At 31.1% G+C, this 12,475-nt stretch overlaps 1 protein-coding gene across 1 annotated transcript in view; it reads left to right on the top strand.

Annotated features, from left to right (window-relative positions):
- Positions 1-2,659: 2,659 nt before the first annotated feature.
- LOC127730642 (uncharacterized) overlaps positions 2,660-12,475 on the top strand; it is a 214,578-nt gene continuing 204,762 nt past the window's right edge. The window contains exons 1-3 of the mRNA XM_052239138.1: positions 2,660-2,713; positions 3,568-3,654; positions 4,399-4,555. Of these exons, the coding sequence (XP_052095098.1) occupies positions 3,582-3,654; positions 4,399-4,555 (230 nt within the window). The 5' untranslated portion in view covers positions 2,660-2,713; positions 3,568-3,581. The remainder of the gene's footprint in view (positions 2,714-3,567; positions 3,655-4,398; positions 4,556-12,475) is intronic.

The raw sequence follows: 12,475 nt of genomic DNA, 5'->3' as shown, positions 1-12,475 counted from the left end.
GTCTAGCTGTTATATAATAGATTCACTACCACATATACCATGACCTATAGTTGATAACTTCTATGTCATTTGGTCTCGTGTAGAGAGTTGTCTCATTGGCAATCATACCACATCTTCTTATTTTTATCTTAGCCAAAGGGCCAAGTGAGCTTTTCTCATCACTAGGCGTTCATAGTCGTCATCATCTGTAACTTTTACACAAATTTTCTCCTTTGAAACTACTGGGCCAAAGTTATCCAAATTTGGTCACAATTATCAATGAGGTATCTTGTTTAAAAAATGTGTCCGATGACCCCGCCTGCCAACCAAGATGGCCGACATGGCTGAGAATAGAACATAGGGGTAAAATGCTAGTTTTGTTTTATTTTGAAAACCGCTATAATTAGAGAAATTCTGATAAGGCAGAAATTTTTAAATTGTTGAGCTCTACCTATTGTCCATCCATGTCAAAACTGTCAGACGACTTCTTATAGGAGTTATAGCCCTTTAATCACAAATTTTACCATTTTTTTCATTTAAGCTTATTATCTTGAAATCTAGAACAGATGTTTGGTACCACCTTAAATTTATGACGGTTGAAACGTTCATTATGATTTTCCACAGTTAAATATTTTTTATATAAATTGCTCTTGTTTTCATATTTGGCATGGTCATGTAATAACATGAGATTTTTGATTCATTTTTATCGTTAAAGATTGATAATCTATAAATATAAAATCGTGTTCTATGTAAGAGCAACGAGAAATTACTATTATCTGTAGGAGCTGTGACTACAATAACAGTAATTAATAGTAGTCTCAGGTAGTAGTCAGAAACAGATTTCTATCGGTTCTTTTTCTTCATATCTACTTTTTTTGACATGGTTATCATTTTAAGACGGAATCTTTTAAATATCCAGCTTTTATTATTTTAACTGAAAAAATTTGAATATCGAACCGGCTGCTAGCTTCACATACATAATAAATGTAAAGATAAATACATGTACCACTTTTAATTTCCTTTCACACTGACGGTATCCAATCATATCTTAGGTAACGACCTTGACGAACATCCAATAACTTAGCATTTAGTCATTCAGAAATAGCATTATTACATATCTGTTACTAAATAATTGTAATGTCCCATTGATTCACCGAAAGATACAAACAAAACACCAGTTACCGTATTGTAGAAGTGAATAAACATAGTCGATGGACAATGGAATGTACTATCATGGTTACTACGAAAATAGAATATATAGAATGCATGTTGTGTAAAAGAGGGTTGAAATGTAACACTGGTGGAGATTTTTCTTTTGCATGTCCGGAACTAAAACAATAGATACAGGGTTGTGGAAAATACAAGGATAAACATATATACCAACCAAACTTTAACACTGACAGAATATTATTAAATCCTAGAGGTTATAGTCTTGACATGTAATGAAATTAAAAATGTCGTAGTTTATAAGGAGCAATAGAAATATAATATTTTGATCTTAATTGGATGCAAAATTGTCTTTTAATTTCATACTACGGAGAATCTATCAGAAGAATATAATTTTGTATATGATTTACTTTGGGAGATGTTTTTAAATATAAAATCAGTACACAATTTTCCTTTTTTTTAATTTGAATTATCATCAATAGTTTTTTTTCACGTAAATCCTTTATCTATTAATTAAAACATTTTAAATCTTTTTTGTATGAAATCTCATGTATTGTTTACACATCGTTGACAAGATGACCGTACAACATTACAATTGCTTCTGACACAAAGAATCATGAGTCGAAAGGTCATTTCTTCATTTGCACATCTTATTACAAAATAACTTATCCTTTGAAATAAGATATATCACTTCGACTCTTTAATAGATTAAAAGATTGTTAATGATGTTCCTCCTTGATTTTATTTATATACCTTACAACTCTGTCCTAATTTCACAAGCCAGAAATTTTCAATATGAACAAATTTAATTTTCCATATTACATGTATTTCGCTGTATATAAATACTTCGCAATTAATTGAAAGTTTGCACATCACGCTTATGTGCTAATGTTTTTGAACTCGTCATCTGTGTAGGGGTCAATATTACATGTATTTAAATAATTGGCAAAGTGTAATTCAAATTACAAACATCGTCATAAGACAAGTTTCAAAATTCAGCAAATATACTTATCTAAAGATTCAAGTCCTTTTAATACTATCATTTCATTCATTTTCCCTCGATGTCGACGATGCATATAAATCATTTGAGGACCCTAAAGAAGATTAGCTTTTGGTAATGAGGCCATCCTCTTGAAATAAATATCAATTTCTTACAAAATTTCTCATTTAGTTCCTATCAAATGATAAACATGTCCGCCAAAGTAGTCTATGGTTCTGATTTTTCAAAAACTTTTTCCTATTTTTTTTATCCTGCAGGGGGTTCTGTGCCAAAGTAGTCTATGATTATGATTTTTCAAATACCTTTTTTTCTTTTTTTTTTATTCTGCAGGGGGTTCTTAATAAAAATAATTATATTTCAAAGTTGAAAGGGAAGGGCAAACATGCAAAAAGAATTTACATGTATTAGTCATTCACAAAGTGGAATGGCCGTTGGTTTATCATTTGTCAAAATTTTAGTTCAAACGTGATAGTTTGTATTGAGGTTATCGAAGATAAGAGGTTTCGTGAGACTATAAAAGACAAAGCATGCTTATATACTGTCTCTAACGTACTTCATTGCAAACAGGTAAGACGTAATCTTAATTGTAACCAATGTAACTTGGCATAGATTTAAATGCGCTAAATAAGAGTAGTTAATATCATATTTTGCTACATTCAGTCTTTGGAGAGTTTATTTTGTTAAGCTGAAACATACTTGATTTCTGAATGCTTATTTGTTTTTGAACCCGAATATCTCAATATTTAGTACATTTACAAAAGAAATTCCTTGATACCACTTATCAGTATAAAAGAAAAGTTCTATCTTACTCACATTTTATATATGGTTTTACAGTACATGTGCATTTGAAGCTAAAAGCTATCTAAAATAATGTTTACCTATTTGCAACTATCAGATACACGTTTCACTCCTTCATCTGATTTTTGTCATTTAAATCTGCAAACGTCCTTTATTATTTAACAAAGAGAAAAAGTTGTAAGAGGAATATTATATTATATGTTTCAAGGAAAAATATTTTGGTCCTTGACAAATTTAACCCCCATATAATATTTCAAACCGATTTTAGACAAAAAACACACAGCATGCTGTTCCCATCACTTGCTATATTAAAAGTGAAATAATAGCATTATATGGTTATTCTGTTTTAATTACATTTTATTATTTGAACGGACTAATCATCTTTAACGTACACATAGAGAACTTGTAATTTATTAAACATTTCAATTTAGCAGTGTTTGCAAGGGCAATAATTTTTGCCATTAAATTCGCACTGAAACGTTTCGATGTATGGTAATTGACATACCAATACAAAGAATTTAGTTCCATTTTGAACGATATAGACATTTATCGATTATACACTGTATTTTGTATGAATTTAAAGAAAATATCGTTTTAAATAATCTATTGCGATTTACTTTCAGAAAAAAACTTCAAGATGAAACTTGCTTTTGCTCTATTGTTGGTGTTACCTGTTGTATTTTCTATGCCACAGAAAAGACTTGTTTTTGGTAAGTGCTCACGGGGCTGTGATTTTTATTTCTTTATGTAAAAACCCAATATATTTTATATAAAATTATGAAACCCGGAACAGCAATTGAACAGAGAAAGTAAGTCTAGTATTTTGTTTTCAATTAATGTACTATTTTATCATGAAACAGGTTATAACTTTGTTGGTTTGGTACCATTACCGCTAGCCAAAGAGTGATTGATAGTGTTTTACTACACAAAACTCAAACTTTTAGACAATCAATTATAGTTTTGAAATTCTGATTAAAGCACAAATTTAAAATTCTGGAAGATATTTTAAAGTCTCAAACAATGTCGTTCATCTGAAGCCTTTCCATCTCTTTCTCTAATTGTTTTTGGGGAAAAGGGGTGGTGTTGAAAAAAAGTCGTATCTTTTTGATATTTGATATTGAAAGGTTTTTCGTAGTGTGCTTGTTTTATTGATTACTAGTAGTTTGTTTATGTATTGAAATTTAATTTTAACTGCAATATGTTTAACATGACGACACTTACTGAAAATACTGATAACTCGGAGTATTAAATATATCTCTTTTTTATCACTTTCAAGAAGTTGAAAATTGCATTGAAAGAAAAAAAATATACAACATTTTGTATACAAAGGATAATTATCGGTTCTCTACAAATTATATATATATATATATATATATATATATATATATATATATATATATATATATATCATAAGCAACTTTTGATGGTTGTGATAAACTATTTTTCTTTTTCAGATACTTTATTTCAAACCGATGAACTGAAAACATTAGTAGACGGGATAGTAGGTTCATTAGGTACAGATGGAACTGAGCAGGCATGTGAAGCTGAATGCCACACACTCATCAAAATGGATCATCTCCTGCAATTCGGATGTCCACTGGTTTGTAAAAGGTAAACATATTCTGCTTATATCAAACTCTATAATCACTAAAGAGGAGGTTGTATATTATCACGAAAACTTTAAGATGTTTGAAGTTTAAATATTTCTCGTCTATTCAAAGTTTCAATGAATCTGACAGGTATGTAATTTTGAAGATTTAAAAATTTGTCAGAGTACACTCAGAAAAATTTCTTTGTCTATATACTGTCATATTTCTATGTCCTTGTCGTTTGAGATTTAATATATTCTAAACTATAGAAAGCTTACAAATACTTTTCATCGCATGAAGATACAAGAAATAATTAAAAAGAATAACATCTAGTGTTCTATGCATGACACGTGTTTCTGGAAAACCCTATATTCATGACCAATAGTTTGGAATACAATATATACACAAATTTTGATTACGAAAATCTAAACCTTATAATTAAGAGTCCAAACAGAACAGCTAAAATATTTTAAGACCGACTCTGCCAGAATCATTAAGACTCAAGGGGAATATGTTATCTCTTTTTATCAACATGCCAACAATATTATTTACCAACAAGTTGGGCTTGTCATGAATATAAATCCAAGGTAACAGGCTTATTAGATAAAAATAGATACGTTTACTTACATTAAGAAGCTGAAATGTTGATATTACATAGAAAGGATAACATGAATTACCCAAAAATAAAAGGCAGACCACACCAACAACTAGCACACAACTTCGCAGAAAAAAAAAATAGACGTGTAAACAAAAACAAACAGCACATGGTACAGATATCTATACCATATGTCGTATGTCAATACAAATATAGTGCACCTACCTGCATGTCGACCACTTACTTTAACAAAGAAATATCAACGGGATATAATTTGGAAAGCAAGATAAAAATGGGCTCGCTACCACAGGACGCGAGCTAATGTACCAACAGCTGTTGGTGGAATACTGCCTCGTAAGAAAACAAAAGAATAAAAAACACCCATTTTTCCATTTCTTAAAATTTGATATGAGAGTAATATATGATCCATACAACCTCAAAGGAATATAATGTAACCCAAATACATCATTTTCATGTTAATTCACCAAACATATCTATTGTTTGTATTTACAGTTTCCAGAGTCTGGCTCACCGCTTTGGACATGCAACAACTCTTATGCCAACTGTTTAGATACAGAAAATAAATCTAGAAGATTTACAGAATCTTGCTTTTTTATTAATTATTTTACATAAGTTCACTCAGTGTTTTGTGGAGTTCGTTTTGCTTAATCTTTTGTTTTTTTGCGTTGAGTACAGTGAACTGGTGTTTGTCTTGTCGTCGTTTTCTATTGGTGATGGTGTTGTTTGTTTTTCTTCAACTTATTTTTTTTGTTGCTCCGTTGGTATTTTCTCTCCTCCAGTCTTTTTTGCAAAGAAAAATATTTAGCTTATTACCATAATGCAACATGGGCACCAGATAAAATCTATTGTCAATCCCTCCATCATCTTCATTATTCATGATTCATCTCTCCAAGCTTTGGTTGACATTCTTAATAATATGTTAGATGCCATGGCATTGTCAGTTTGTTTTTTGACTAAATACTTTGAATGTCCCTTCGGTATCTTTCGCCTCACTTTTAAAGTAAGGAGATGTGCCTTTCTTTTTTAAACTGGCTTGGTTTGTTTCAATTTCTTAGTAAAACAAAGACCACAGTCATCCATCTAATAGACATGTTAAATAAATGTTTACAATTGACAATTGAGAGTTAAGAGTCTAGAGTTGAGACATTTAAATAAGGGATCATCTCAAAAGTATGAATTTAATGATGGAATTACTCGGAACATTAATGGCTTTTATAACATTGATACTAATATAAATGTAAAATAATTGTTTTACAAAATTGTTGTATAGCAAACAATTGGATATATAAGTCATTCCATATTTTTCTAAATCTAACACGACCGTGCAAGACCCTCATGGGTAGTCAAGGTCATTAAACACCCCTTAGTAGTAGTAAATCAAACATGATTTTTGGTTGATTGCGTGGTTGATAAACTGCTTGTATAACATCAATTGACAAATTCTTCATATCGAAGGGTTGGTTGATCGGTAGGTGTATTGATTGATTGTTTGATTGGCTGATTAATTGGTGGAATGATTTAATGATTGACAGTTTGCATAACTTAAAGAGACGCATATTTCATATTGAGTATTTGATTGATTGATTGTTTGTTTTGGCGAACAGTGACGAATATTTAACGAAATGTTGTGTATAATTTCCCCGCCCCTTCTACAAAAATAGGTAAAAGAAAATACAGAGGAATTTTAGATTCACAGAGATATGTAAAACAATAAAACAAAAGTCAAGAACCAAATCCGATTTTAGTTACAATGAAAACAAAATGCATACACAACAAGTACATAAAACATAAATTCCGACAATCCCTAGAAAAAAAGAAATTCATAAAAGAAGATTCAAGGATATTTTTTAGAGAGGATGTTAATCTTTGCATGACCCCACTGAAATGATATAGGAAAATAAAAGGATATTTTTCGAAAAGGGAGAAGTAGAGGAGTGTTGAATCCTGTATTTTACAGGCCTAGAAATATCATGACTTAAGGATGTTCGCTACTCTGTTTCAAAATAACAAGCTTTTTAAAAGACTGTTATAAATTGATAGTATACAAATAAAGGAGATAAAAAAGCGTAAAAAAATGAAGGGTAAGTGTGCTTGATTTCGAGATATAAGCCTTTGAAAAGTTGGCGGGAAATGATTCTCTCTAGATTTTTCCTACATTTAACATTGGTACCTTTTTTCTTTCAAAAACTATGAAAAAATAACAAAGATTTTATAAAAATTTCAAATACGGCTTTTTAAACTATATGTAATAAAATTATGAAAAGAAAAGTAGGGGTTAACGGGCAAAATCTTTATTGGCACTACATGGATAAATTCAGAGGATTTCGAATATCTGGCGAAATTTCAATAACAAGAGGAGCGAACATCCTTAAATACAAATAGACATGTTGCACTTATCCGGAAACGTGTAATTTAAGGGGATCTAGGATCGACCTTTTTGTTCCGCCTGTTCGTAGGAACCCGAACCTGTGTATGTTTTAATTGAGGAACTTGTTTCCGGTCTGCCCCTTGATTTGGAGCACACAGTGCATTTATCATTCCATGAGTAAAAAATTTACGTTAAGTATTTATCACTGGACGTCACAGTAACAATCAATCAATGAATTTATCAATATAAAATATCCGTCTCTTTCCGTAACTATCAATCAATACATCATTCTATTAAGCAGACAAACCAAGCGAATCAGTCGATTAATGAATGCGAAGTTCGTATCATTTAACAATATCCAAAATTTCAATAATCAATAAACCAGTTTTTAAGAAGAATGTGATGCTACTTGATGTTATGCAACAAATTTACCAACCAACCAACCAACATACTAATAATCATATGTTAGAAAAGGTGGGAAAATCTTTAATCACAAATTCTTATATTTATTTGAAGCCATTGGTGTGCCGAGTTAATCAATAATTAAATTTATATTTTTGAGATTATCCCTTATTTAAATGTCTCAACTGAAGATTCTCGACTCTCGATTGTCAATTGTAAACATTTATCTAACATGTCTAATAAAAGACATATTACACTGACGTTCTACTATTACTTTAACAGATTGACAAGGGAAGATAGTACTTTTGACGATCATTGATACATGTATTGTGCTCACGTTTATAAGATTTTTGTTCAGAAGAAAATATGGCAACCTTTATTATCTTTTGGATATGAGACCGAAAGATTCCTTTCCAAATTTGCGTCTTCCTTTATTTCCGATAGATTAATTCTTCCCTTTCAGATTTGTATGATCAGAAAATGTGTGTATTTTAAAAGAAAGAGTTCTCTCAGTTTTATCTATCATTCAGTGTAAAAATCTAGCCCAATTAAACATCTTAGCCATAGTTTTAAATTTTCTGATTAGATATAGATGATTTCTTTTATGTCTTATAACAGTGAAAAACAACAATAACAAAGAGATAACACTACAGCTTTTGTCATAAGAAAATAGAAGTAATTGCCTATGAAAATAGTTTAAATCACACGTAACTCTTTGGTCTAAGCTGTGATAAGAAATTGACAATTATCCCCCAAAAGAAAATGTTAATACCAAAATCTTTATGATACACAATCATTAAAAAGTTGTGATAAGTCACTACGTTGATGCTAATGCCAAATTTTATTAAACAAATCGTACCTGAAAGTCCAGGCTCAATTAGGTTCAGTAGTTAAAAGTTCTTTGACTAAATCCACGAGTGCTTCCTTCACTAATTATTAATTAGGTCTTTCGAAAATATCAATAAACTGATACTAGTGCAATTGTTATTTTTCAGCTATTTGGGGGTAAAAACCTTATGTCTATTTATTGCATATTCAATTTGTGCAAACGCACGCAAGAACACCTTTATCGTTTTAAAAGACCCCATAAATTCAAAAGTATCATTTATCAACACCTTAAGAAGCACAATCATCCTTTTAAATATTTAACAGTTCAACCTTTAGAAGTAGTTAATAAGCAGCCTGGGAAATCTCATTTAAAATTTGTACGATCACGAAAAATAATTGAATTAAATTGGATTAAAAAATTACAGACAGTCTATCCTCTCGGTCTTAACGACAATATCATGGGAATTGGTAATATATCTAGAATAGATTCTGTTAACATTTTGGATATAGTTTCTAAAACAGTTCGTAAAAACCGTTCTCATGGGCGTAGAATAAATCGCAATCAAAGAAAATTTCGTAATAACAATACTAATATGTCGGACCTAATTTCTATTTAAAAAAACAACAGTAGACACTATCTTTTAACCAAGCTCTGTTCTTTGCCTGTTAATAAATTACATCAAATTTTGGAGAAATGCAACACAATTCCATAATGCAGTCCTAAGTATGAAATTGTCAAAATTATAATTGCATATTGTTATTCTAAATTGATTCCCAAAATTGATCGCCCTGAAGATCACAAAAAAACATTTTAAATACGTCAATAAAGGTTTTGATTTTAAAAATATTGCCGGTATTTTTTATGATCATTCTGTTAAAGAACAAATTCCTGGCTATTTTGATAATACTGAACTCCTTCTTATTTGTTATGTTTACAAAAAATCTACCCGGAAATATGTGTTTAATTACAGCGAAATGTGTAAAGATGTTAATATCAGTGAAAATACACCAATCTCATGAAATTGCAGTAAATCCGAATACATTTATGGCTCCAGTTCCCATGTTATAACAGGAGACATTAACATCATTCGTGACCGAGAGTTGAAATCATTCCTCAGTAAAGGACCTAAATATCGCCCCCGGTCAATTATTAATTGGAATGAGTGTCGTAACATCATCCACGACTCACTCCGTACTTACTGCTCTAAATGGATAAAACGAGAAAAAGCTGAAAAGAAATCATTAGATTCTTTTTTTAATTCGGTAATGAACATAGTTGATATTCGTATTCAACATTTTAAAGATCATTTTACTCCTAACAACAACCATAATAGCCCAATTTCCCGTATCAAACATAAGCTAAAAGAACTCGCCAAGGAATATATTTTTGTCTCGGCTGATAAGGCTGCTAACAATATCATTATTGTTTGACGTAAATTTTACATTGATGTTCTACAAAAGGAAATCACGAATTCACCAACATTCCAACTGACTCCATTTTCGGAAAAATGACATCTGCAACAAACATAAACTTTAGCTACCTCTTTACAAGCAGAACCAAATACAATGAAAGTTCCAACTATGTACTGGCTTCCGAAGCTGCATAAAACTCCTTACAAATATAGATTTATTTCGTCTTCAAGTCATTGTTCCACTACTAAACTTTCTTTTCTACTTACAAGTACACTTGGTACAATCAAAAACCTGGTAATGAATTGTTCAAATAAGGCGTTTGAAAATAGTGGAATTAATTACTTTTGGAGTGTCGAAAATTCGTTGGAAGTGCTTGATAAGTTACATGCTTATATTGGTGATTTCGAATCTGTTCAAAGTTTTGATTTTTCTACCCTATATACCACGTTGCCTCATAATCTTATTAAGAAAAAATTCACACACCTGATTAAATGGGCGTTTAATAAGTCGGAATGCGAATATATATGTTCAAACTCTTTTAGGTCATTTTTTAGTAACAACAAACAAAAGAACTATGTCAATTGGACCTGCTTTGATGCTATAACTGCCCTTGAATTTTTACTAGATAACATTTTTGTTCGCTATGGAGATTCCGTATATCGTCAGGTTATCGGAATTCCCATGGGGACAAACTGTGCACCACTTATTGCGGACCTGTTTCTGCATTGTTATGAGTTACACTTTATGACTAAAATCAGCAAAGACCCATCGAAACAACATCTGATCCAAAAGTTTAATAACACTTTTAGATATTTAGATGATATATTGGCTCTCAATAATGACGACTTCAGTATGTACACTAAAGAGATTTATCCTGCCGAACTGACTTTAAATAAAGCTAATACTAACAATGAGCACTGCCCTTTTCTGGATCTTGATATCTTTATCTTTAACGGGAAACTTAATACCGAAATTTATGATAAAAGAGATGATTTTTCATTTCCTATTGTTAATTATCCATTTTTAGATGGTGACGTTCCCTTGTCGCCATCTCATGGTGTTTATATATCTCAACTTGTTCGATTCGCTCGTGTATGTAACAACGTATTTGATTTCAACGAAAGAAATCTCTGTATTACTGAAAAATTATTACACCAGGGTTTTCGATATTACAAACTAGTCAAAACATTTACTAAATTTTATCATCGGTACAAGGACATCATTCGTAAATATAAATCAACATGCAGACATCTTATACGTTCAGGTATTTCACATCCAATATTTTATGGTAATATTCCTTACAAAGCACAAAAATGTCGGCATTCACCTCAAAAGCTAACCAAACCTTTAAACAGACTTATTCGGGAAAGGATATAGTTACGATACTGTTGTAAAGTCATTAAGGATTGCATATTTTGGTATTAATATTGATTTACTCATAGGGTCTTTGAATCGGAAATAAATACATTTATTCTAAAACCAGTTGTTGGCATGATACGGGTTATGTTCCTCTCATATATTTTATGATGGTATTATACTATGATGAAGACGGAATCTTTCAATCAGTTTAATTGAGGTTTGGAGCTGGCATGTCAGTAACTGCTGGTAGTTCTTTGTTCATTTATGTATCATTGTCATTTTGCTTAGTTTCTTTTGTTACCTATTCTGACATCGGACTCGGACTTCTTTTAAACTGAATTTTACTGTGCGTATTGCTTTGTGTTTCTTTTTTCTACATTAACTAGAGGTATAGGGGGAGGGTTGAGATCTCACAAAACATGTTTAATCCCGCCGCATTTTTGCGCCTGTCCCAAGTCAGGAGCCTCTGGCCTTTGTTAGTCTTGTATGTTTTTGAATTTTAGTTCATTTATATGTTTTGGAGTTTAGTGTGACGTCCATTTTCACTGAACTAGTACAAAATTTTATTGAGGGGCCAGCTGAGGACCACCTCCGGTTGCGGGATTTTCTCGCTGCATTGAAGACCCATTGGTGGCCTTCGGCTGTTGTCTGCTCTTTGGTCGGGTTGTTGTCTCTTTGACATATTCCCCATTTCCATTCTTAATTTTAATGATTATATTGTTATCAGATGTTGTTTTGTTTTATTCTTTCGTAATTATAATATAAACAACACTTAATTAAAATTTGGCTGTATATTTGTTTTGGCATTTATTCAACAATATTAAAAAAAAAACAAAAAAAGAAAAAACAAAAAAAAACAAAACAAAAACAACAACAACAACAACAGTTCAACAAATGAAAACTTGATGACAATTGATCAGTGAAACAGTTAGTGTAACAAATTTCTAGCTACTGCG

The sequence above is a fragment of the Mytilus californianus genome, unplaced genomic scaffold (genome assembly GCF_021869535.1).
Source record: "Mytilus californianus isolate M0D057914Y unplaced genomic scaffold, xbMytCali1.0.p SCAF_2, whole genome shotgun sequence".
Lineage (NCBI taxonomy): Eukaryota > Metazoa > Mollusca > Bivalvia > Mytilida > Mytilidae > Mytilus > Mytilus californianus.
The sequence above is the reverse complement of the archived record's forward strand: the minus strand, read 5'-3'. Positions and strand labels throughout refer to the sequence as shown.